Source organism: Leucopleurus acutus (genome assembly GCF_964270905.1).
Source record: "Leucopleurus acutus genome assembly, chromosome: 5".
Taxonomy (NCBI): domain Eukaryota; kingdom Metazoa; phylum Chordata; class Mammalia; order Artiodactyla; family Delphinidae; genus Leucopleurus; species Leucopleurus acutus.
In genome coordinates this window covers 126,554,858-126,582,412 of record NC_139147.1, presented here as the reverse complement: position 1 = coordinate 126,582,412, position 27,555 = coordinate 126,554,858, and the positions used below count along the sequence as shown (strand labels likewise).

The following is a 27,555-nucleotide window of genomic DNA, read 5'->3' as shown; positions in this document are numbered from 1 at the left end:
ACATAGAGTGTGTTCAATAATATGTAACGAGTTAGTTTCCTAAAGTGAGTACTTACCTACTTACCTTTACTTCCTTTTAAGTTATTGCAGTTCTAAGTGAGGTAGGCCATTAGTTTTCTCCAAATATTTTGTTTTCCACCCTTCCCCAATGCTCTCCCACTCCAAAACCTCCTACGATTTCACTTCCTCTCAAAGCTTAGTTAACCCATGTTTAGAATTTAGCACGTTGTCTGTACAAATGTAAATATCAATACATCTGGCTATTGATAGTATTGTTATTATTGACTTCTTCCATATTTCCTTCTGTTTTCACTGGATTTTAGAGCCATCAGTTATGCCTTTCTTTATTGTTTGTTTTCCCATTCTTGCTTTTATGCTAATTCTGATTGTTTCCATTAGAGCTGAAAATGTTTTCATGATCTCTGGCTAAATCAAGATCTTGTCTTCTTAATCTTTTTCTGAGAGCTATTGCAAGGATGCTTTAATCTAAGTGTTACAAAGGAGAAATTGATAATGTGCCTTATTTTTTGCTTTTCTAAGAGAGACGTAGATGGACTGTTGTTTGTCAGGCAATAATCTGATGCAATATGAATGCTATTCTAATTGCAATTTCTGCCATTATATATGGTATATCTATCCTAAGTAATACATCTGAGTAAGAATGCTTCTGTCCTGGTTGCTCTGAAATTTCCTTTTATATTTTTATAGAGATTCAGTTGGTTTACCATAGAAGACTACTAGACTGTATGTCTCCTCTTTTTTTCCCCCTTTGGTTGAATTTGCTTATGGTAGTTCCTTTATAATCTGAGTATTTGAAATATTATACAATTAACTTTTCTTGCAGCCCCTCTTTCACATCTTCATAAAACTGTTCTGTTGCATGATTTGACTTATTTCATTTTGATCATTTGCCACTTAACACACAATGTGAATATTATCAACCTTCTAAGAAGGGCAAACATCTACTTCTTCATGATAAATCCCTCACTTTCTGAATGTGACTGATTTAAGAAAGGCATGCTCTTTATCTTCTACTCTGTTATTTCTCACTTATTATCATTATTCTTATCTTTCAAGTTCTACTTTATTAGTTTATTTAAGAACTGATTTTCTAGTTCCAGAGGTTGGAGCTTAGAAGGAGGTTCTTTCCTCTCTAAAGCAGTGGGCCTTTACACAAAGATACAGTCCCAAAGAGTATTAATAAAGTACAAGCAGACTTAAATGCTGCCTCTAGTTCTCCTGATCCTCATGAGTTGCAGTGGGGAAGAGAGTGAATCCCTATTCAAAGAGGGGTGTTAAAGGTTATGCTAAGCTGGGTTCATCATAAGGATTGGTAGGCTCATGCTCACAGCCTTGAGGCCTCAGAATATGGGCCCCTTTTCATCAGTTTGGAGGGATGAATGGCTTCTCTCAATAGTTCTCAAGAGATATGTTTAACAGCACAGATCCTATGCATGTCCCGATGTCTCACAATATCCTGGAAAGGTGGTTGTTGGGTCTTCCCTTTCAGGTGACCAGTTAGGTGTGGTCTTTTCATTTTCATTCAGGGGCAAGACTGTCCAAGCACACTGGGGGAATAAGGTATCTCAGGACTGGGCTGCTCAGGTATAATGTAGTAACCTATCAGTTTGTGATAAATATTTAGTTCAAAGCCAGTCTGATTCAGTGAGTGTCAAATACCACATCAATGCCCACATTTAAACCACTGTATTATAATCAAGTTGTACTAGCCAGCTTTATATCTAAGACTGTTTACCATTTTAGGGATCAGTCTGGTAACTAAAGAAAGAAGCTCTGATTACCAAGTGGCATTTGCTGTAGGCACCATAAGGAGATTTTCTAAGGATTCCCACCAAAACAGTAGGGATGGCACTGTTCGTTTTCTCAGCCTTAGGAGAGAGGTGATCTTGGGCCTTAGGTTGTGGGATGTAGCTTAGGAAACAGTACCTCTTTTAGATACAAATACTGCTTTTTCAGGCTTGCAATACTGAATTGCGCCCATTGTTCAAGCAGACACCAAACTATGTATCCTTTTAGTCCATTTGTCCAACATTTCAGGTTGATACATTTGTAGCTGGATAGGCTAGTCTTCTGGTCCTATTGTTTGACATTCCCTCTTCTCAGCTGAGTTGCTCTATGCAGCTGAAATGGACACCTCTGCCTGGGAGGGGACAGCCCCACATAAATGTCAGAGCAACTGGAGCCATGAAATTAGTTCAGATTCTTCCTCTCTGTAAGGAATGAGGAGAAACTGAGTTGGCATATTGGTCAGAACAACTTTGAGCAGGTGGTAGAAATTTGTGATCACTGAATTGCATGGTGGTCTCGCATGGGAGAGATATCAAAACACTAAAAGTGTGAAATCATTAAACAGACAAACTGAGAGTTGAGTTAAAAGACCCCAACAATTATCATCTAAAACTTTCTCTTAAAATAGACATAATTATTGCTCTAGTTGGTGGCAGAGCTAGAACTCAAAACCAACATTTCTGACTCAAATTTTTAATCTCTGGAAAAAAGTTTTGTTTTTCTCCTTCTCCTCTTTACTTGTCTATATGTTACATATGTTTAGAGTCCCAATTCAGGCATCCTTTCCACCTGGAAACCTGCAAAGATCCCCCATATTTGGGTTACATGCCCTTTGTATGTGCTCCAACAGTTTCTTGTACTTCATGTAGTTACTTGCATTATTAACTTATTAAAATATTAAATTTGAATTACTTGTTGTCTCTTCCACTAGTCTATAAGCTCTGTGAGTGCTGGGGCCATGCCTGTTTTATTTATCTTCATATTTATAGAGCCTAGAATGGTGCTGGGCACATGGTACCTCAGTTAGTATTTATTGAAATGTTCACAGGTTGAAAGACTTAAATGTGCAAAAATGTAATTACTAGTCAGGATTCCAGATTCTCTTCAATAATTATATTTCAAAGGCTGAAATTAAATGAAAACTAGGGAGAATGAATAAGATCCTGGGACTTCCCTGGGGGCCAGTGGTTAAGACTCCATGCTCCCAATGCAGGGGGCACGGGAAGATCCCACATGCCACATGGTGTGGCCAAAAAAAAAAAAATCTTTATGTATCCCTTTAGTATAAGATGGCTTTTGCATCAGTGGGATACAATATAATATTTTTTAAAATATATTTATTTTATTTTTATTTTTGGCTGTGTTGGGTCTTTGTTGTTGCGCGTGGGCTTTCTCTAGTTGCAGTGAGCGGGGACTACTCTTCGTTGCAGTGCGCGGGCTCCTCATTGCAGTGGCCTCTCTTGTTGCCGAGCACGGGCTCTAGGTGCACAGGCTTCAATAGATGTGGCACGTGGGCTCAGTAGTTGCAGCCTGCAGGCTCAGTAGTTGCAGCCTGCAGGCTCTAGAGCACAGGCTCAGCACTTGTGGCATATGGGCTTAGTTGCCCCATGGCATGTGGGATCTTCCCGGACCAGGGCTTGAACCTGTGTCCCCTGCATGGGCAGGCAGACTCAACCACTGCGCCGCCAGGGAATCCCTATACAATATAATATTAATGGTGTTGAGAAATACCTGGAATATATCTGTTATAGACTAATCCACTGAGAGAAATGAACAAAGATGACACAGTTCAAATAACAGTTTAAAGTATACAGTTGGACTAGGATTAAATACATTAATTTATACCTAACAGGATGTTGACTAAAACTTTCCTCTTCATTATATATATATATATATATGTATGCACACCACCACACACACGTATGTATAACAATCAAAGTGATTCAGTTATATATATGTGTGTGTATGTATATGTACACACATACATATAACAGAACCACTTTGCTGTACACCAGAAACTAACAGAACATTCTAAATCAACTATACTTTAATGAAAAAAAAAAGTTTCCTCTTACCTCAGAATGAGAATCCAGGATCTCACAATGGGGGACAAAATATCCCAGTTTCAAAAGCCAATCATTTTGGTCCAAATATAAGAGGCCTTTTACTTTAACTGTCACTAAGACCACTCCTCCTTCCGATTCCTTAAAATACTAGGGAGGGAAATAGGGTGTTCCAGTTATCTATTGCAGGTAACAAATCACTCCAAAGCTTAGTGGCTTAAAACGACAACAATCATTTTATTATCTGTCATGGTTTCTATAGATCAGGAATTTGGAAAGGACTTGGCAGGGCAATCCTGACTCAGGGTCTCTTATATACTTGAAGACAGATGGGTGGCTGGAGTTCGAACAGCAGGGGGCTGGAGCAGCTGGGGGCTTACCAGGAATTTCTCTCTCTTCAGGTGGTCTCAGGACCTCTCCATGTGGTTTCTCTACATGGGCTAGTTTGAGCTTCCTTACAGCATGGTGACTTCAGAGCAGTCAGACTGCTTACTTGGTGGCTCAGAGCTCCAAGCACAAGTATTGCAGCTAGGAAGGAATAGCTATATTTCCTTTTATGTCCTAGCCTCAGAAATCATAATAGGTCACTTTTACCATACTCTATTCGTTGAAACAGTCACAAAAGCAGGGCTACTTTTAATGGGAGGGAATATAGACCCTACCTCTCTATTTAATAATGTCAAACTCACATTTTACAAAACCAGACACGTAGTATGGGAGATACTAGACTAGTGACTCTCTTTGGAAAATGCAGTCTGTCAAAGGGATCATATTATCTATTGTGGGTCCTTGGTCTAAGAAGAATGTTGTGCTTTTTCCTAATGGGGAGGGGACAGGGATGTTCCTCCTTAGAGCCAACTGAGGGTGAAAGTTACCAGATCATTATTTACAATGATTGGGTGTGCTTTCTCATTCTCCAATTGGAAGTCTGCTTAGACAGCACATTTTAATTTGCTCTTTGCTTGCTCGAGGAAAGAGAAAATTGGAGAGAAGGGGGAAGTGGTGAGTGGCCTATATACTCACTGGAGTGGTAAGGATATGTGACTTTCCTGGGGTCAAGTGAATACTTTTGGTGCCTAACCAAGAGAACTGCCCACCCGGCAAGAGGACCCAAACAGCAAAAACCTGTGGGCTGGGCTTCCCTGGTGGCACAGTGGTTGAGAATCTGCCTGCCAATGCAGGGGACACGGGTTCGAGCCCTGGTCTGGGAAGATCCCACATGCCGCGGAGCAACTAGGCCCCTGAGCCACAACTACTGAGCCTGCGCGTCTGGAGCTTGTGCTCCACAACAAGAGAGGCCGCCGCGACAGTGAGAGGCCCATGCACCGCGATGAAGAGTGGACCCTGCTTGCCACAACTAGAGAAAGCCCTCGCACAGAAACAAAGACCCAACACAGCCAAAAATAAATAAATAAATAAATAAAATTTTTTAAAAAAAGCAAAAACCTGTGGGCCATAGCCCCAGGGCAGGAGACTCCCCCACATCAGGAATTTGTGCACTGGGGAGGCTCTACAGAACTTACGTAAGATAGCCTGCATTTGGATGCCTGCAGCCTACAGAGTATCAATGGCCTATCAGAGTTAGCACAGAAACAAAGACAATAATCAAAGAGAGAATTTCACCATGTATTAGAGTCAGGGTTCAACCTGAGACACAGAACCAATAGGAGATTTATTACAAGGAATTGGCTAATGTAACTGTGGTGGCTGGATAAGGAAGTTTGTAGTCTGTAGGGCAGGCAGTCAGAAAGAAAAGATCAGGAGCATGTTGGAACCCATGAGCAAAGGCCAAAGTTTCTTGTCCACAGGTAGTAAGGAAAGGAAGATCATGAGCAGGCTAGAACCCCAATGGCATGAATTGTTTGGAATCTGTGAAATCATGGAAAGCCTAATCCGTTTTTGGAAGGGCTTACTTGATTAGGTCAGGCCCACCCAGGATAGTCTTTCTTTTATTAACTTAAAGTCAACTGATTAGGGACTTCTATCACATCTGCAAAAACCTTCATAGCAGCACTTATATTAGTGTTTGATTAAATAACTAGAGAATGTAGTTCAGCCTAGCCAAGTTTATATATCAAAAAGCCATCACACAACAGCAGCCACTGTATGAGATATGTGTCCTTTCCTTTTCCTTCCTCCCTGTGCCAATACACCAGGGGAGCTGGAGCCTAGAGAGATGGAGGAAGTGCCCCAGAGGTAGACCATACTGCCCTCCCAAGGACTCCAAAAGGAGGGAAAGGGAGAAGGAGTAAACCAACAGAATACGTCCTTCCCCTATTTGTGCCCCTGGAGCTACAAATCTGGCCTGCAGTGGGAAGGGGAAAGCTTTGAAAGGATATAAGACACAACTTTAACAATTTTAAGCAAGTGGGAAGTTATGGGATCTAACTGAGGTATCATTAAGATATTTGCTGACTAGCAAGGAAAAGAGATTTAACAGCAAATTTGGGTACAATGACTGGAGACAAAATTCCACTGATTGAGACAACTAAATAACAAAATGATGAGATTACAAAAATCAGAAGAATTACTGCAGATGTTAAACAAAGAAGAAAAAAATAAGTGGCTAGAGTGGTCAGGGAAGGCTTGTTTCTAAAAGGCAAGATTTGGACTGGGCCTCCTTAAAAGATGAGCAGTATTTAGAAAGTGGGAGCAGAGGGGAAGCTAGTGAGAATAAAAGCTTAGAGAAACATGTACATGTGGGGAGTCAGGACAGGGAGAACACTGGACTGATCAGAGCAAAGTATGTTTGTTAAGGAGCTAAGTATTGATAGGGGCTAGACTAGGCAGGGTCTTGAGAGTTAGGCAGAGGAGTTGAGACCAATGACGTAGTTGGTAGGAAAGCTTGTAGGTTCTTGAATGGAAAGCTTGAGGGAAGTTTTTTGTTTTGTTTTGAATCTGTTAAAGGCATTAATGTGACAGTGGTATAATATAGTTGGATTTTAGGGCAGAAGGACTGGGATCCAAGAGGGCTAGTCAGGATGCTGTTGCAATATTCTAGATGGGAATTCATAAAAACCTGATCCAGAATCACAAAGGTAAAATGGAATTGGAGGAGAAAGGAAAAATCTGAGAAATATTTCAAAGACAAAAACAATAAGATTGATGACCAAATGGAGTGTGATGGCAGAAAGGATAATTGAGTATTCCTTGGTTTCTAGCTTGGGGAACTAGAAAGATGGTGGTATTTCAAACATAAGTGAGGAATTTAGGGAAGGAAAATCTATTTGGGAGACCAAGACTGTTAATTCAGTTTGTGATTATTGAAGCTAAAGTCATGATTTGAAGTGGAAATATCCTAATAAAAGTTGAAAAAAGAGAACATCCAGATTAGCCTGATAGCAATATGCATGAAGGACTGCAAGTGGGGGGGTCCATGCTAGGAACTGAAGGGCTTGGAGGCACAGGTGGTGTTTTTTAAAATGACTCTTCCAACTGAAGGTGGTGTCATTTAGAAGAGAAAGGAGTAAATAGGAACAGTTGGTTTACCCAGATGGTGTTAAAGCACAAAATAGGATTTGATTTCTGGACCATGGTTTAAGATCCTAGAACTGGTGAGTTTTTGGCAAGCAACAGGGAATATGTCATGAAGACAAAAAATAAGAAGGTTTCCTTTTTAAAAATTTTTATGTTTTAGAGGGGAGGGGAGAAATAATTGGGAAGGAAATAGGAAATTGTTCTTGGGGAGAGGGGAAAGAACTAAAGAGAACTAAGTGAACAAATACAGGTCTCAAAGAAAGAATAACATTGTAGAAGACACCCAGTGTTTCAAAAGAGTTAATTATAGGTGAAAGGAAGCTGAATTTATTAATATTCATTGAGAGTTTACTATATGCCAGCACTATGGCAAATCCTTTATATGTCATGGACATCCTTCTATGTCAGTAAAGGTCCGCATTGTCATTTAATGGCTGCATAGCATAGTATCGAGGGTCATTCTGGTAAGCTACAATGAACTCTCCTATTCATACATTTTCCCCACCTTTTGTATGCTCTCTTTTTCTCAATAACAGATGAACTTTTCTTTTTAGTTTGTAATTTAATTTTAAACAATTATCATGATTCAAAAAATATAGTAAAAAGTATACAGTAAAAATGTTTCCTTCTATTCTTGTTTCCTGTCCCACCCCAATGATTATTAGCTTCCTTTGTCTCTTTCCATAATTCATTTGTTATACTTTTTATATTATATAAACAAACATAAATATGTACTCTTATTTTTTCCTTTTTTTTAAAAAAAAACATAAGGTAAAATGCATCTTGTGATCATCTCTTTAGGGTAAAATCTTAGATGTGATATTGCTGAATTAAAGGGTAGTTTTAGTTAAAATCTTAAACATATTGCCCAGTTGCTCATCAGAAAAGCTGTATATAGCAAAAATGCATGAATGTCACGAAATCCATTTTATTTATTTTCTAATTTCAGTGCATCCCATATATCTGAAAATGTATGGGAAGCCAGAATAAACATTTTAAAATATCACTATAATTTGTAATATAAGACTAGTTTGGGTATCATACAGAAGTGATTATACAAAAGAATTTGGACTTAATCATTATAATTTATAATACAGACAAATGGACACAATGAGAAGGAAAGGTTTGATCTATGTTGTCGTTTATTTTTCTGTGTTTATCTTATTGGATGCATAGAGAGGGAGGAATGAACAAATGGAAAAATATCAGTTGTTTGTGATGTAAAGAAAATACAGCTTAATGAGACAAAGAAAAATCAGAATGAGACATAGGGGCAGACTTAAGATGAGAGTGAAAAAAGGGTAGACAATTTCATTGGGCTTCATACATCTGATAAGGCATATTGCCAGATCATCTCTTCCTATTACTTTTTTAAAAAAAACTCCTGTTACAACCTCTACTATCTGTTATTGAATTGGTACATATGATTATAATAGAAATTAAAACTATATTTCAAGTGATGAATATGTACATTTGTCTTTTTTTTTCCCTCTTAAATAGAATTGATTGCCTGAAGAAATGGATACTTCTCCCTCCAAAAAATATCCAGTTAAAAAACGGGTGAAAATACACCCAAACACGGTGATGGTGAAATATACTTCTCATTATCCTCAGCCTGGGGATGATGGATATGAAGAAATCAATGAAGACTATGGAAATTTTATGGAAGAAAATCCAAAGAAAGGCCTGCTGAGTGAAATGAAAAGAAAAGGAAGAACTTTCTTTGGAACCATGGATACTCAACATCCACCAACAGAAGACCCAATGACCAATGAGACTGGACAATTCCAAAGTTTTGCAGAAAAAAATATTTTTCAATCCAGAAAAATGTGGATAGTGCTGTTTGGATCTGCTTTGGCTCATGGATGTGTAGCTCTTATCACTAGGCTTGTTTCTGATCGTTCCAAAGTTCCATCTCTAGAACTGATTTTTATCCGTTCTGTTTTGCAGGTCTTATCTGTGTTAGTTGTGTGTTACTACCAGGAAGCCCCCTTTGGACCCAGTGGATACAGATTGCGACTCTTCTTTTATGGTGTATGCAATGTCATCTCTATCACCTGTGCTTATACATCATTTTCAATAGTTCCTCCCAGCAATGGGACCACTATGTGGAGAGCCACAACCACAGTCTTCAGTGCCATTTTGGCTTTTTTACTTGTAGATGAGAAAATGGCTTATGTTGACACGGCTACAGTTGTTTGCAGCATCTTAGGTGTTTGTCTTGTCATGATCCCCAACATTGTTGATGAAGATAATTCTTTGTTAAATGCCTGGAAAGAAGCCTTTGGGTACACTATGACCGTGATGGCTGGACTGACCACTGCTCTTTCCATGATAGTATACAGATCCATTAAGGAGAAGATCAGCATGTGGACTGCACTGTTTACCTTTGGTTGGACTGGGACAGTCTGGGGAGTATCTACTATGTTCATTCTTCAAGAACCCATCATCCCATTAGATGGAGAAACCTGGAGTTATCTCATTGCTATATGCATTTGTTCTACTGCAGCCTTCTTAGGAGTTTATTATGCCTTGGACAAATTCCATCCAGCTTTGGTCAGCACCGTGCAACATCTGGAGATTGTGGTAGCCATGGTGTTGCAGCTTTTAGTGTTACATATATTTCCTAGTGTCTATGATGTCTTTGGAGGGGTAATCATTATGATTAGTGTTTTTGTCCTTGCTGGCTATAAACTTTACTGGAGGAATTTAAGAAGGCAGGATTATCAGGAAATACTAGACTCTCCCATTAAGTGAATACCTGATTATTATCTTGTTAATGTTCAGTTATTAATAGGTACACAGACATTTTAATGTTCATCTGGAAATATGTTGTATAACTGACAGAGTGCTATATAATTAATATATGCAGACGTGGAAAAATTTATTCTAGTCTAATAAATTAAAAACATATACTAAATTATGTGGAATATCATGAATCTGGTCTCTTTGCTGTTAATAATAAGGCAATTTTTATTATAAAAATGATTATTTATTATAAATAATAAAAGGGTAGAGAATGTTAACTTTTATCACTAAAGAACATAAGACTTGAAGAAATGACTTCTTTCAGATGGAAATTCTGTGGTCCTGAAGTTCAAAAATTAGTAAAAAGTTCATGCCCGGGCTTCCCTGGTGGCGCAGTGGTTGGGGGTCCGCCTGCCGATGCAGGGGACACGGGTTCGTGCCCCGGTCCGGGAGGGTCCCACATGCCGCGGAGCGGCTGGGCCCGTGAGCCATGGCCTCGGAGCCTGCGCGTCCGGAGCCTGTGCTCCACAATGGGAGAGGCCACGGCAGTGAGAGGCCCGCGTACCGAAAAAGAAAAAAAAAAAAGTTCATGCCCAATGTTCTATAAATGTTCAACAAAAATCCTTCGATATTCAAAAATCTATAAGGTGAAATGCTGAATACCAAGCCCTGCTTTGTCACCTATTTGCATTAGAAAACTAGAGGTGATTGGGCTTGGTAAAGTAGCTTGAGTGAGTTGAGGCAAGAAAGAGGGAACGAAGGAAAGGAGCTGGTTTTTCACTGGCAGTGGTGGTTGTCCTACCTTAGAAGAAATTGGTCTTCCCCTTGCTGAGGCCACATTAGGCAATGCATAGTAAATGGAGGTAGGGAAAAGCTTGGATTCCTGCCAGCTCTACTTAGTCTATGCCATTTTGTGCCTTATGGTGGGAGATAGAATGTTGGGGGGAGGGTCTACTCATCCTCAGTTATGCAGATCTCTTCCAAACCTGCCCTTGTTTATGTAGTAAGTATATGTGTGAGCTGCAGTAAAGGTACTCCTTACCCCTGAAAAAGACACTAACAGTAATCATAGTACAGCAGAAAACTGAAAACTTTGTGTCCTGAGATTCTTTTCAGAAGAGCTTAAAAGTCTGTAAAACCACATAGAGTAACAATAATTTGGGTCTAATTTGGGAACTTTTTACTAATTTAGCACAAACAAATGTTGATATGGTATTGCTTATTAAGCTATCGTTATTGAGCTATCTTAACTTCAAATACACCCATCTATAACTCTCCTCTGTGATGCTATGACTCAGACCCTGCACACTACATTTTTCCTATGCCAGCTGGTCTCACTAGGTTCCACCAATAAAGGGCATTAGAGGGAGACTGTAAAACAGAGAGGATAAAGGACTTCCTTCTTTCTGTTTGCTTGCAGTTTCTGTCATTTTTACCCCCGCAATAAGCAAGAGCCCTTTGGTCCAGAAGCAGCAATTGATCTCAGCCTTAAGCTTCTTTTGGCACTCCTCCACCCGCTACCCAGCCTCATCATCTCCCTCTCAGTAGCAGCAGGACCAGTTGCACAGCATCCTCCCAGGGGTATAAGCTACAGGTCAGCAAGTCATTGCTCTGAGCTCCTGAGACCTGATGATCCAACCTTGATTCCTCTTTTTCACTACTCCTAGGGGTTCTAGCTGCTCTCTATAGTTATCATATCTGGGCTGCTTCAGTGTTTCCTTTTTGCTTTTCCAGTCCATCAACACCCAATACTATGTTCTCTGTTGTAATATCTTGTGATTTCTGTTCTCCTAATATGCCTTCAAAGATACCCCAAAAGGAACCCAAAGTCATTTTTAGGGTGTTTGTGCTTTTGGAAAATGTTAACATTCAGATTTTTCAGGAATTACTGGCTCTCAATAGAAATTACCCAAACTGAAGCACAGAAACAAAAAGATTTGAAAAAAAAAATGAACAGAGCCTGGAATGACCTGTACTAAGGGGTAAGAAGTCTAGTATAAGTGTAAGTGTAGTCACAGAAGAAGAGAGAGAATGGGGCATAAAAAAAGATTTGAAGAAATACTGGCCAAAAGTCTTCCAAATTGGGTAAAAAGATACAACAACCAGCAATCTGCAGATCCAGGGAAATAAGTGAACCCCCAGCATCATAAATACAAAGAAAATCACACCTGGAAACATAGTGTAACTACTGATAAACAAAGATAAAGAAACAAAATCTTAAAAGCAGCCAGAGGAAAAGATATATGACACACAGGAAAACAATGATAAGAATTACAGCTGGCTTCTTATCAGAAAGAGTAGAGGCCAGAAAACAACAGAATGACAGTTTAAAGTGCTGTAAGAAAACCCTTTGATGGCTTCTCATTGCCTATAGGATAAAGTCTAAGGCCCTTAACTTGCATAACCCACTCTTGTTTACACTTTTAGTCATCTTCTGCTCTAGCAATATTCTACTATTGTGTAATACCTTTTTTTTTTTTTTTAACGCAGGCCCCTCTATGTGGAAAGATCCTCTCTTCTTTGCCTACTTACTTGCCTGACTAGCTTGACCACACACACCCCTTCCCCTGTGGACTAATGTCCCCCTGTACATATCTATTGCTGTATTTACTATACAAATAAGTACCTGTTTAAATCTAATTCTCTGACATTGAATGGAGCTCCTTTAAGTTGAGGACTGATTTTTAGGTCTCTGGTATCTATTGTACTGCTTACCACAGAGTGGACTCAATCAATTTTTGTTGAATTAATTACCATAAAACACTAACATTACTCAGTATAGAAACTGAATTTAGTTACCAGGGTCCACTAATTTCTATACTTCACAGGCAAGCCTGTGATTACTTTCTTCTTACTGATTAGTAGATAGGTTTTTTTTTGTCCTAAATAGTCCTTACAGTGATGCTAAACCAGATCATTCTCTCTTTTTTTAAAATTTTATTTTTGGCTGCGTTGGGCCTTCGTTGCTGCGCACAGCCTTTCTCTAGTTGCCGTGAGTGCGGGCTACTCTTCCTTGCGGTGTGTGGGCTTCTCATTGCGGTGGCTTCTCCTGTTGCGGAGCACAGGCTCTAGGCGTGCGGGCTTCAGTAGTTGTGGCTCGTGGGCTCTAGAGCGCAAGCTCAGTAGTTGTGGTGCATGGGCTTAGTTGCTCCGTGGCACGTGGGATCTTCCTGGACCAGGGCTCGAACCTGTGTCCCCTGCATTGGCAGGCAGATTCTTAACCACTGTGCCACCAGGGAAGTTTTAAGCATTTCCAACAATAAGCCCTCCATAGTTTCCTGGGAAAGGTCTTAAGACATGGAGGCTCATTTTTCCTTTCCTTTTCTTCCCAGATTCTTTCCTTTGGAATGAATGAAGTGAACTGTCTACATGTTTTTATCCTAGACAGATTAGCTACCCGTATCTGAGGCCCCATTTCTAGTCCATAGGTCATAAGTTTTGACCTAAATGTTGTTGCCTGATCCTGGCTAGTTCCTAGTCCACTCATAACGGATAAGCAGGGTTGATTCCTATTTTTGGTTTGAGTTGTGCTTTTAAAAGAGAGAAAGAAGCAGCCAAGCGCATGTTTACATTTGGAAGTTGGGGAGACAGACTGTGTGAAAGGAGGTCTCTGGGACAACTCCCACCCCTTACGAACATGGACTCCATTCTTCTAAGTACACCATACTGCAATATATGACTTTCTGTCTATCTACCCTTCCACCCAATGCTTTCCTCTCTCATTGCTGTTTCCTTATTTTTCTTCTTCAATTCCTTCTCTTTTTCTTATATCTTTTTAGTTTCTCTTTCTTTTTTTTTTAAGAGTTCCTGGTAAGAAAGGGTGATGAGGGAACTTTTAAAGGAAGATTAAAAGAAAAACACATATTTACAGGGAACTAAAATCCTTTTATGAAAAAGCTCTCTCCCTTACTTCTTCTACTGCTTAAATAGATGGCACACAGTAGTCAATAGATCTGGATCAAAATCTCACAAAGGGTCTGTTCAGATCATTGGCCCATTCAAAATACATATTCCCATACAAAATAAAATCTAAACTTATGACTTCAGCATATTTTTTCTGGGTTTAATTTCCCCACTTAAGGCAGTGATATAAGCTACCTGATGGCAAGGAATATTTTACCTGTTATATTTGTATTCACACTCCCTAATCCCATCACATGTAACTAGAATTGAATTGAGCCAGGTGTAGCTAACAGTTTGCCATGTGATTTTGAAGAAATAGTTTCAACCTCTGGACAATGGTTTATATAGTTTCAAAAATGAATGTAATAATATCTCAATCCATAAACTTTATAATATGTATCAACAAATAAAACTATTGTATTAGACAGCTTGGGCTGCTATAACAAAATGCCACAGACTGTGGCTTAAACAACAATTTAATTTCTCACAGTTTTGGAGACTAGAAGTCTGACATCTGGGTGCCAGTATGGTTAGTTTCTCGTGAGAGCTCTCTTCCTTGTTTGCACATGGCTGTCTTCTCACTGTGTCTTCTTGTTGTGAAGACAGAAAGCAATCTCTCTGCTGTCTCTTCTTATAAAGACACTAATCCTACAGGATTAGGGCCCCACTCTTATCACCTCAGTTAACCTTAACTACCTTTCAAAGGCCCTATCTCCAAATACAGTCACATTGGGGGGTTAGGGCTTCAACCTATGAATTTTGAGAGGGAACACAATTCAGTCCACATCAGCCATGATAAAATATACACAGGTATTTAGACCCTCAGAATAAATCCAAAATTCACTTAATATTATTGACTTTAGATGCTAATTATGGGATATAGACAGAGTACTTGCCCAGAATTTCGTGGTCCATTTGCCCCAGTCAACTTGAGGCCAGGAAGGGACCATGGGTGATTTGTGCTTGACCTTGTGATCCTATATCTGGCAAGAGAACCACATTCCTCTATCAGGACCCAAACGAATAATTTTGAAGTTAAATACAGAAAAGCGTAAACTCTTGGAATTTACAGTCAGGACCAGGATTTAAAATGGGAATGGAAGATGTATTCATGCTTTAAACAATATTTACTGACGATCTACCATGTGCTAGGCACTGGGTAAAAACTGAATACTGACATGGTTCCTGACTTAATTGAGTTTACAATCAGGTAGGGGTATGGACAGGCCCTTTCAACAGCAGGATGGGGAAAATACCTGTGCACCCCAGCAGGCTTCCCTAAGGGGGCATCACCTAAGCAGAGCCCCAGAGATGTCTGGGAAGAAACGAGGCAGGTGATTGGGGGCTGCAGCGGGGGTCTCAAGAGAACCAACTTATTGACGGCTGGGGCTGGGCCGCTAAGAATGGGCAGACCCGGCACCCAAGGTCACTGTCCCCCTCACAGCAAAGCTACCGCAGCCAAGACGGGAAGCTACCCACGAACCAGGGTACTTTGAAGGCCCTCAGACTCAGCTTATTTCGGTTTGCGGCTCAAATTAAGCATATGTCTTACATTTTTTTCTCAGGTCCCCATTTCCAGGCCTTTTTGTTTGTTTTTTCTTTTTCGCTCCCCGCCCCTAAGAACCTTCCGCTGGCAAGACCTTCTGGTGCAGAAACCAGAAAGAAGCTCCCTGAGCAGTCGGGGTTGAACTCGGGAAGCAGTCATTTCTGCCGTAGAATCTCCTGTGGCGCTGAGGAGGAAGGCCCAGAGTAATAAGCCAGAACAGCTGGGGAGACAAAAGCAACAAGACTCAGAGTCAAGCAGGGAGCTTCTTGCGCTCTCACTCCCTCTCCGCGGAGCCGCCTCAGCTCGCTCCACACCCAGCACAGCGCTTGATTGACAAGGGGGCCCGCCCAATCCCAGCGCGGCGCAGACGGCTTTCGCGTCAGTGGAAGGGGAGACTGAGCCTATCGGATTGGGCAGGGAGGGGGTTTCCTGCCCGCGCGGATCCGCCCACGGCCTCGCGACCATTCGGCGCTGCAGCCCCGCCCTCTCGACACGCGCGCCCCGCCCCTCTCTTCAGAGCTACGCGGCGGCTGAGCGGAGGCCTCGTGCCGTAACGGCCATCGCGGCGGCCGCGGCGGCGTCCCGGTGCCCTCCTCAGGTGAGCTGGGGCCACCCGGGCTCGGCAGAAGGGAGGTGAGACGGTTGTGCCGGCAGGCAGACGCACAGAACAGCCTTTCCTTGCTCCGGGAATCCACATAGCCTGTTACTTGCCGCGGTGCTTCCTCTTTCCCGGTGAAGTTAGCCCCCGGGGCGCCGTCTGCCGGCCCGGAGCTGAGCCGGAGGGGGCGGGGAGGCCGCTCGGCCGGGCCTGGGCGTTTGCCTCGGAGCTCCGCGCGACCCTCTGGCCACTGCCCCGGGCGGCGCGGCCCCGCGGCCTCCCGGTCCATCCCCGGAACATCGGGTTGGGGTGAGCGCCGCGGCCGGCCGCCCCTGCGAAGCTGGGAGATCGAGTGTGAGGCGCGCGCCCTTCCCCGTTTCTTTTTCTCCCCAAAAGTCCTGTCGGCTGTTGTGGCGCAGTCCGAGGCCGCGAAGGTAGGGACGTGGTAGTGGAGAGAAAGGGGCGCGCTCACCTCCAGCCCGAGAGGAGGGGGAGGGAGCCGTTCCCCGTGCGGAGGGTGGACGTCTTCGGGATGCGCCTCCCGCCCCTCCTCCCACCCCCAGCCGTTTCCCTCCTCCTCGGGAAAGCTGGGTTATTTTAATCTTATGGACCTGCTGTAGATTCGTACGCGAGTTGCTTGGGCTGTGAGCTTTTGACTTCAGTTGTAATATATCCGGTAAGAAAAGAAAATGTATCTCGATAGTTGTTTTGTAACCTTTCTTATGTGTGTCCATGAAAGTTAAATTTGCCGTAAGAAGCTCGGGAAGCTGGATTTTGTTCGGGACTGAGAACTCTGACATTATAGACGCCTAATTAGTGTCGAACGAATGAACTAGTCACCTAAAAATAATTCTACCCCGTTAGATTTGGTGATAAACCATGGGAGTTACGAAAGAATAAGGTTAAGGAGAAATTTCTAACCCCATCTTGGGTGGTGAGCAAAGAAGCTCACTCAGTGTCCGGTCAGAACGGGTAAGTGTTGCAAGAGGTATTCATTGTTAAAAATCTTACTTTGGTAGATTTATGAAAGACCAACTATACAATTTATTAAGCACTTGGAAAGCACTGTGCCTAAAGTCTCAACCTTCAGCGAGTTCACAGAGTCAATGGGGTCGGCTCTTAAACAGGCATCTCATTCAAAGTTTGATAGAAACTCAAGAACTATGCATTGGTTGATTAATATTAGTTTTATTTCATCTTGATCACAAACTTTGGGATTTTCTTCTTTGGAAAATTGTCATCTGTGAACAGTTTGCAGAATGTTCAAGATTTCTCAGCTGTGCTTGTTCATGTATTAAATTTTAAATTGTTTGCTCTACTTTTCTAAGTATTATCTTTAGTCCAGATGTTAGCAGTGCTTTCAGGTCCATGTAAATAAAGCTTCGAACATTTTGTTAGATATTGAATGATGCTTTATGCCACTGCGTTCATTTTTCTTTTGAACCTTTGAGAACTTTCCTGCCAAAACTCAAGGTAGATTTGATGTGATTATTGTTATAAATAATACAGTTGCAGTCCATTTTTTCCCTCTTATAGTTTAATTAATAATTTTTACAATTTACTCACCTTTATAATATGGAAAAATACCAAATGTTGTCTACCTACACCAGAAGACTAAATGATTATTTAGTTGTTTGGTCAATAAGTAGAATTAGAGGAAACTCTTGAAATAACTAAGCATTTAACAAATTCTCCGTGAATACTTTGCTGTGCTGTTTTAGGAAGACGGCTGACAGGGCCACAAATGACATTTAAAGATTATTTAATAAGGCAACAATTCTATTTGGATGCTCACTTTATTTGAAAGATAGAATTTATAGTCTTCCCTTCAAAACTGATTCCATATGCTGACTTTGTTTTGGTGATTTTATCATGCCTTAAATTACCTAGACATAAACCTTGGTTTTATCTTTGACTTCCTCTATCCACATAACTTAACACTGACCATTTTTTGTCAACCATTTTCTGAAATTTCTTTCAGATATCTGTTCCTTCCCACTAGCTTTTAACTGGGTTTTCTGCCTGTCTTTTCTCCCTACTCAGTATGTTCTGCCTTCTGCCTGTTCTTAAAATAATGCTTCCAACGCCCTCACTGTTAAACCAGCAATAGTTCCCTGTTATTTACAGAGTATAGTTCAGAATTCCCAGCCTTCTAACAATCTGCTCAAAGCCTGTTTTTTCTAATGATGGCACTAATTCTCTATAGGAGCTGTCCACCCTAACCAACCCAATCTCTTGTTCTCATTTAGACTTTGTATTTTTCTACCTTGGTATCTGTTGAGACTTTGCCTACGTGTAGCCTGCGTTCTTTAAAAGGAATTTTCCTCCTTAAATGAAGTGGCAAATGAGGGCAAATTTTGTTGAAGTTTCATTTTTGGTCCTTTAGTGCAACCTTCCAGATCTTTCTGTTCTCTGTGTTGTTGCTTTCCTTTGAACGCACTGCCCTTACTGTTTTATCATTCCTTTGGTTTTTAATCTCATGTGGACTTGTATCATAATACTATGGAACAATATAGTAGGAACGTTGGAATCCAACCATCTGTTTTATAGATGGGGAAAACGTAATCCATACAGACTAACTGCACTAAAATTCACCTAGTGATGGTGGCAGAGCTGAGACTCAAACCTTGATTTCCTGCTTGACTTCCTAACTCAAGCTGTGTATATTAAAAAAATATATATTGTGTATTCTATATGAAACTATACTTCTTTTCGTCTCTTGCAATGTCATTTTGTATTGTTTGCTTCACATTACTTTGCATTTTGTGTATTAATGCCTTCTGATATAGATTCAAAACTTCTGTATGAGGGCAGGGGAACGTTCATGACTTGCATTGTTTGAATCATTGAAACAGTGATTTAAAGTCTACATAGAGACTTCTAGCTTGTTGGATGTATTAACAGCTTTAACAAAAATAATACTGTCATGTCCACTGTTGAGTCCTGACTCACTAAAAATGAATCTCTTAGAAGTTTCACTGTTGGATTTTAGTTTGTTTGATTCTCTTGATAAAAGAGACTTGAATCTTTGGGAGCCTTGAAAGTAGATGTGAACAATGACTTATTAGGTGACTAAGTTTATTGACCTAACTAAATGTTCTTTTCCTCTTTTTTTTTTTTTTGCGGTACGCGGGCCTCTCACTGCCGTGACCTCTCCCGCTGCGGAGCACAGGCTCCGGACGCGCAGGCTCAGCGGCCATGGCTCACGGGCCCAGCGGCTCCGCCGCATGTGGGATCTTCCCGGCCCGGGACACGAACCCGTGTTCCCTGCATCGGCAGGCGGACTGTCAACCACTGTGCCACCAGGAAAGCCCCTTTTTCTCTTTTTGATAGAACAGTAACACTTTTACATTTTGCTATTTTTTCATTTTGTTCATCTGTCAAGAACCAGATTATTGAGCAATCTGCTTATTGAGCAAAACATTCTGTAAACCATTTGTTCCATTTGGGGAGTTAGAGAGCTTTTATATATTTGTTCTTCACGTTTTTTTCCCTCTTAACTTTAAAGTTTCTGTTAATACCAGCAGCATAGGGTTTCCTTGGTATTTTTGTTACATTGATGTAGCAAGAGTTGAATGGTATAAGACAGCACAGAAAACTATCAGGTGAAATATCTCTGGAGGGTATGCTTTACTTTTTTGGCCTGAAACAAATTAGAAAAATTAGAAGCTATTTTTCTTCTATTGTTTGGTTGTTTATAATGGCTTATTCTTATTTGTTTAAATAATTATCTGCTAAAATAAACTGTGGAAACACTGTTTCTCTTGTTCTTTTTTCCTGAAATTGTACCTAAGGAGTGCTGAATTGGATAAGTATGGTATGAATAATTTCTGCTTTTGTTCAGACAGACCAGTTGAATAAAGCAGTGAGAGTATGGCTTGGAGAGATTTTTTAAAAAACGGGTGCATTGAAAAGGTTTTTTTTTTCTTTTTTTAATGAATCAGCCTTCCCAAACTTTCAGTACATGCATGCTTCAAAATCATGTTGCATTTAGATCAATTCAAATAATAAATATAACAAAGAATTTAATGTTCTTTGTATTTTTTGAGTATTCCAGCTATATTGTAGAAACATTTTATTAATTAAACAAGGCACTGGAAAGGTTTTTGGAAATACTTGATCACTTCCAGATACTATATGTTTTTAAGCAACATTTTTATTTTTAGAAACATTTAGAATACTTCCTGTACAACCTCCCCCCCCCCACCCCGCCCCCCAACCCCGAATTTTTGCTGCCCTAGGAAGTCAGATTTTGGGTTGGCCAAAAAGTTTGGAAAAACCCGAATGAACTTTGTGGCCAACCCAAATACATTAGTTTTTCTATGTTTTTTTTACATGTTTTTTTTTTACATATTCTTAGAAAGCGCTATAAAGCCTTCCATGATTTGGCTTTAGCCAGCTTCTAGCTGCATTTCTTGGCATTATCTTTTTCCTTTAGGTTGCTCTTCGGGCCTTGAATAGCCAAGCTCTTTTTTGCCTTGGAGCCTATGAACATGCTCTTCCCTCTGGCAGATGGCTTTTTTGGGTTAATAAGTATTAAGTTTGGCTGCTAGTAACAGACACCGAATAATAATTTCTGTCCCACAGCAGAGAAATCCAGAATTTACATGACACTCATTTATTAAGTGTTATTTCCAGTTGTTTTCCTATAAATAACTTTTTTTTTTTTTTTGCGGTATGCGGGCCTCTCACTGTTGTGGCCTCTCCCATTGCGAAGCACAGGCTCCGGACGCGCAGGCTCAGCGGCCATGGCTTACGGGCGCAGCCGCTCCGCGGCATGTGGGATCTTCCCGGACCGGGGCACGAACCCGTGTTCCCTGCATCGGCAGGCAGACGCTCAACCACTGCGCCACCAGGGACGCCCTATAAATAACTTTGAAATAAAGATCTTTGTGTATAAGACCTTAGAAAATTTCCCTTTTGATTAATTCCTGTTGTGGAATCTAATTGAAAGTTCCATTAATTTCTTTAAAAACTTGTTTAGAGAAAGTATCATTTTTTTTTAAATTGCAAAGTGGCCAAATTTCAGTGTATCCCTAATGAATTTTTCCAATTGTAGACATAGGCCCATTACCCAGATCAAGGTATAGAACATTCCTAGTGCTCCAGAAGGGTCTCTCATGGGTCCTCCCAAATCTGTATCTCCCCCGCCCCCCCCGCAAAGTAATCACCATTTTGACCTATATCACCATAGGTTACTTTTGCCTGTTCTTGAACTTAATATAAGTGGAACCATACAGTATATACTTTTGTGAATGGCTGCTTTTACTTAACATTGTGTTTGTGAGACTCACCCATGATGTTGGGTACAGCAGTAGTTGGTCTTTTTCACTGATGGCAGTATTTTGTTGGATGAATATATACATTTTAAAAAAATTCACCATTAGTGGATGTTTGATATACTTCAATTTTTTTAGCTGTTGTGAATAAAGCAGCTATGAACATTTACTTACAAGTCTTTTAGTGGACATACACCCTCATTTCTTTTGAGTATATATACATGGGAGTAGAATTGCTCTGTTTTTGTCTACCAGTGTTTTTTTTTTTTAATTTTTTCAATTTTTTGGCTGCATTGGGTCTTCATTGCTGTGTGCATGCTTTCTCTAGTTGTAGCAAGTGGAGGCTACTCTTCATTGTGGTGCGCGGCTTCTCATTGTGGTGGCTTCTCTTTGCGGAGCGCTGGCTCTAGGTATGTGGGCTTCAGTAGTTGAAGCATGTGGACTCAGTAGTTGTGGCACGCGGGCTCTAGAGCGCAGGCTCAGTAGTTGTGGTGCACGGGCTTAGTTGCTCTGCGGCATATGGGATCTTCCCGGACCAGGGCTCGAACCCGTGTCCCCTGCATTGGCAGGCAGATTCTTAACCACTGCACTACCAGGGAAGTCCCTTTCTACCAGTTTTTGAACCTGATTGAACTAGTTCTCTGGCTGGTCCATAGTAGTTTCCTGGGATTTCTCCCTTTACCATAAAGCTAGTGATTCCCTTTGCCTTAACTCTCTTATTTCCTGTGAATCATGTAATTCTTTTTTATTTTTTTATTGTTTTGACCCCTTCTTTTGATGGGGTATATCCCACAGTAGATTACTGTGAAAAGTTGAGATCTGTGTTAATAAAAAACCCCTTTATTTATTTTTGGTCTTCTCACTGATTTGGTTGGTTGGGTAAGGAGTTATAGGTTGGAAATAATTTCCCTTCTGAATTCTGAAGGCATCTCTCCATTGTTTTCTAGCTTGTGGCCCGTTTAAGAATTCTGAAGGCATTCTGATTCCTGATCCTGTTTTTTGCCTTTCTGGAATTTTGTAAATTTCATGAGAGTGTGACTTGGCATACATCTATTTTTGTGTGTTTCCTTAGATATTATTCATTGTGCCCTCCAAATCTGCCAAATTATGTTCATCAGTTCTGGGAAATTTTCTTGACTTTTTTCATTGATGGTTGGATTAATCTGCTAGGGCTGCCATAACAAAATACCGTAGACTGTGTGGTTTAAAGAACAGATACTAATTTTCTCACAGTTTTGGAGGCTAGAAGTCCAAGATCAAGGTACTGTCAGGGTTGGTTTCTGATGAGTTCTCTTCTTGGCTTGTAGACAGCTGCCTTCTCAGTGTGTCCTTACAAGGCCTTCCATGGAGAGAACTGTATCTTTCCTCCTCTTATTTTGAGGATACCAATCCTGTTGGATTAGGGCCCCACCCTTATGACCTCATTTAACCATAACTACCTCCTGAAGGCCGTATCTCCAAATACCATCACACTGGGGGCTAGGGCTTCAACATATAAATTTTGAGGGGACACAGTTCAGTCCATTACAGTGGTTTAGTCTCCTCCCTTTTGTATCTCTCTCTGTGAAACTTCTGTTCTTTGTTTGAATCTCTTAGACTAGTCCTCTGATACTCCCTTTTTCTCTTACTTTTCACCTCCTAGTCTTTTGGCTCTGTTTTATATGGGAGGCTTTCTTAACTTTATTTCCTAAGCCTTCTGTTGAATTTTTCATTTTTTGCTGTGAAGATTTTGATTTCCCAAGAGTTCTTTTTGTTCTCTTAAAGATTCTCTTTTATAGAGAGCATTTTGTGCTTCTGTCATGGATGCATTGTCTTCTCTAATTTCTGAGGCTATAGATAGCTTTTTTTTTAACTTTTTTTTTTGCAGCCTCTGTTCCTTCTAAATTGGTCTCCAGCTTTTATGTTGGAGGCTTACTTCAGGTGTCAGTAATCAATCCTTGGATGTTATCTAGTGAGTGAAAGTCTGAATTGATGGGGACTTGAAGACTTTGAATTTCATTTCATGGTGGCCCAAGTGAGCCATTTTTTGAGAAAACCCTGATTGATGTGCAGGAGGTGTTTTCCTCTTGGGTCAGGTTCATGAAGGAAAACTCAAATCTGCTTGAGGTCTGAAAGTTTGGCCACCAATTTTTTTGGTTTGAGGGATTGGATTTCTCATTCCCCTACTTTTGGTAGAGTGTACAGATCTTTAATTATATCTGGTGAGCCCTAGTTCAGAGTGGAGTAACCAACCAATCAGAATGATTTTACATTTTTAAAGGGTTGTAAAAAAATAATATGTGGCAGAGACCGTGTGGCCCGTAAAGACTAAAACATTTACTATCTGGCCCTTTACAGAAAAGGTTTGCCTACTTTGTTCTGGTTGTAACGGTTCTGATTTCCTTTAATAAAGCTTCTAGACTACTACTACTTTTACTCCCACTCAGGCTTCAGTTTACAATCTTGGGACTTCCTGAAGCTATTTGTTTTAATTTAGTTTAGTGCATATCATGGAAGTTATGACTAAGAATTGGTAGGATAGACTCTATTATCAGAGATATGAGATTTTTTAATGTAAAATCTCAAGCAGTAGGAAAAGCAAAATACTGAAGAAATAAATCACAACGCATAATGAGTGTACGTGTGCATTGTTCTTTTTCTTGTCATCTAAGTGCAGAACATAAGTGTGTATACTTTGAAGAATGGGGAAAGGGGCATTGAGAACAGGCCCAAGTCATGTTTTAAATGAGCAATTTTCATCAACTCCTCTGTAGTTGGTAAATCATAACTGGCAGAATAAATTGGCTCCAGACAAGAAGCTGTTCCAGGCAGTAATATACATATACATATATATGTGTAAGTGTGCGTATATATGTGTGTGTGTGGTTGTATTTGTCCACCTGATATCAGAAACGAGAGAGAGAATTAATGTAAGCCACGTGGCAGGGTGGGAGAAACAGGAGTTGCATTGTTATAGGAAATAAAGTAAAATGTCTTTTCCTTTAAGTGCTAGCTGCTGAAAAACTGTTACGTTTAGTCTTAATTGTGTGAGCAGTCTCATCACAGGTTTCTTGTATAATACTTTCTTTCCTTTAAATGGTGTCTTATCTTTAGTATTTATCTCCGATTTTTTTTGTTGTTGTTGTTGCATGTGGCATGCGGGATCGTAGTTCCCTGACCAGGGATCTAACCCGTGCCCCCTGCATTGGGAGTGCAGACTCTTAACCACTGGACCACCAGAGAAGTCCTTATCTCTGTTATTATTATTATTTTTTACAAATTTATTTAATTAATTAATTTATTTTTGGCTGCATTGGGTCTTCGTTGCTGCGCACGGGCTTTCTCTAGTTGCGGCGAGTGGGGGTGTCTGCTGTTGCGGAGCACGGCCTCTAGGCGCACGGGCTTCAGTAGTTGTGGCTCCCGGGGTCTAGAGCGCAGGCTCAGTAGTTGTCGCCCACAGGCTTAGTTGTCTGCGGCATGTGGGATCTTTCTGGACCAGGGCTCGAACCCATGTCCCCTGCATTGGCAGGCGGATTCTTAACCATTGCATCACCAGGGAAGTCCTCTCTGTTATTTTTTAATATGTATATTCCAGACTTGTTTCTTGGAGTGTACAAACTCATGCTCACTTAAAATAGGATCACATGCTACATTTTGTTTTCTAATTTGGCTTTTATAAACATTCTTTCGAGTCAGTATATATAAGTTTAAAGATTCTAGAGACAGACAACTTGAATTCCAGTATAGGCTTCATCACTGTTTGGGCTTAGGCATCTACAAGCCTCATTCTTCTTATCTGTAATATGGGGATTATACTTAATCAAAGGATTATTATAAGGTTTACATGAGAATTCATGTATCCACTTAACTGCTAAGCAGTGATTGGTGTACATTAAGAACTTTAGAATCAGTTTTAGATGTAAAATAACAGGGTTCAAAAGTGTAGATATTGTAAATGTTGGTAACTGTTGCCAAACTACTATTCAGAAAAAAATACGAATTTAATCTTCACCAACAAATAGTGTTCCTTTACTTGGCATAATTATTCTAATTTTTGACAACTTGGTAGGTAAAAAACTGGCAGAACTAAAAGGAGAATTAGACAAATTCATAAATATAATTTGGGATATTTTAGTATAACTCTGAGTAATTAGTAGAACAACAATAAGACAAAAAAGTCAAAAGATTTGAACAACATAATTAACAAATGAGTCTAATTACATGCATAGAACATTTTACCCAGCACCTGAAGAATACAGATTTTTTTCTAGTGCCTATGGAAATTTACCCCCAAATTTACATATGCTGGACCATAAAAAAGATGGAAATAATCAGTTCTAGAATATGTGCTCTGACATGTTGGAATTAAGCCAGAAATCAATTACAAAAAATAACTAGAAAATGACATGTCAACTGTTTGGAAATTAAACAGTATACTCCTAAGTAACCCAGGGATTAAAGAAGAAATGACATTAAACTCTTCTGAACTGAATGATGAAAATATGACATAACTTAAGGGATACAGGTAATCCATGCTTAAAGGAACGTTTATAGCCTTATAATGCATATGGTAGAATAAAGGCTAAAAATAATTGAAAAGATTACTGTGTAAAGATGGATGAGTGAAAGATGCATTTACTTTTACTCCCCTCCAATGCCTACCAAGATGATTGATCGTATAGAATATTTTTTAAAGGTTGGAACTACATAGGTAAAGTGAATGGAAGAAGCAGTGAAATTTGGAAGCTGGAAAGCAACAGCCTGATAGAAACATTTTAGTAGATTTAAAAATGTTCGGGGCTTCCCTGGTGGCGCAGTGGTTGAGAGTCTGCCTGCCGATGCAGGGGACACGGGTTCGTGCCCCAGTCCGGGAAGATCCCACATGCCGCGGAGCGGCTGGGCCCGTGAGCCATGGCCACTGAGCCTGTGCGTCCGGAGCCTGTGTTCTGCAATGGGAGAGGCCACAGCAGTGAGAAGTCTGCGTGCCACAAAAAAAAAAAAAATGTTCAATCCTAAACTGGCAGTAGGAAAAATAGAAAAGAATCCTCAGGCTCAGGAATTGGCAGCATCAGGTATTCTTGTGGAAGAAGGGCTGAGAGTGTGCTAAAAATAGAAGGATTGCTTGAAAGTCTGTTTAAGAAGCCAGCCAAAAAGTAGAAACAGCCCAGATGTCCATCAACTAATAATGGGTAAATAAAATGCATATTGCGATAAACAGCAATGAAGTACTCATACATGTTATAACGTGAAGGAACCTTGACAGTATGCTTATGTGAAAGAAGCCAGTCACAAAAGACCACATATTGTATGATTTTATTTGTATGAATTGTCTAGAAAATACAAATCTATAGAGATAGGGAGTAAATTAGTGGTTGCCTAGGGCTGGGAATAGGGGAGATTAGAGGGAAATGGGAAATGACTGCTCAAGGGTACGGGTTTCTTTTTTGGTGTGATGAAAATGTTCTAAAATTGATTATGATGATGGTTGCACGACTGAATATACTAAAAATCATTGAATCATATGCTTTAAATTGATCACTTGTGTAGAATTTGAGTTATATCTCAGTAAGCTATTACAAAAAAACAACAACAAAAAGGCAGCATGAGCCTAGATCTCTTTGTCAATTTGTATAGCTAAGTGACTGCCTTCTTTACTGTGGCAGCAGAAGACTGAAGATTTATCTTCTGCAGTGGATAAAATACAGTGTCTCTAAGAGAGGGGTAGATACTAATGTAATTGAAGACCAGTTATCCTATAGTGAACACCTGGATTAAGTGAATGTGCTCAATGTTAGAACCCTTATTGAGGTCCCTTCTCTTGGGGTCCCAGAATCCTGACAATCAAGTAGGAACTTAGAGGATGATTCTCTTAGTAGAACCAAGGAGAAAAACTCTGAAGTTATTCACAATCAGTTTTTAGGGCCCTAGTTTTAAATATGAACAAGACAGTTAAGGATCACCAGATTCATGAGGAAAGCTTTTTTTTTTTTTTTTGCGTTACACGGGCCTCTGACTGTTGTGGCCTCTCCCTTTGTGGAGCACAGGCTCTGGACGCGCAGGCTCAGCGGCCATGGCTCACGGGCCTAGCTGCTCTGTGGCATGTGGGATCTTCCCGGACCGGGGCACTAACCCGTGTCCCCTGCATCGGCAGGC

At 40.4% G+C, this 27,555-nt stretch overlaps 2 protein-coding genes across 4 annotated transcripts in view; both read left to right on the top strand.

Moving 5' to 3' along the window:
• The window catches only part of SLC35G2 (solute carrier family 35 member G2), a gene marked incomplete at its 3' end in the record, with an annotated part of 31,650 nt that extends 21,544 nt beyond the window's left edge, over positions 1 to 10,106 (top strand). For both annotated transcript variants that reach the window (XM_082839021.1, XM_082839022.1), the window contains exon 2: positions 8,850 to 10,106. In XM_082839021.1, coding sequence (XP_082695147.1) covers positions 8,868 to 10,106 — 1,239 coding nt within the window. In that variant the 5' untranslated portion in view covers positions 8,850 to 8,867. The remainder of the gene's footprint in view (positions 1 to 8,849) is intronic.
• A 5,962-nt stretch (positions 10,107 to 16,068) lies between these two features.
• The window catches only part of NCK1 (NCK adaptor protein 1), an 84,072-nt gene continuing 72,585 nt past the window's right edge, over positions 16,069 to 27,555 (top strand). The window contains exon 1 of one of the 2 annotated variants that reach the window (XM_082840071.1): positions 16,069 to 16,144. The gene's annotated coding sequence lies outside the window, so the exon portion shown is untranslated. The other variant, XM_082840072.1, reaches the window with a different exon arrangement.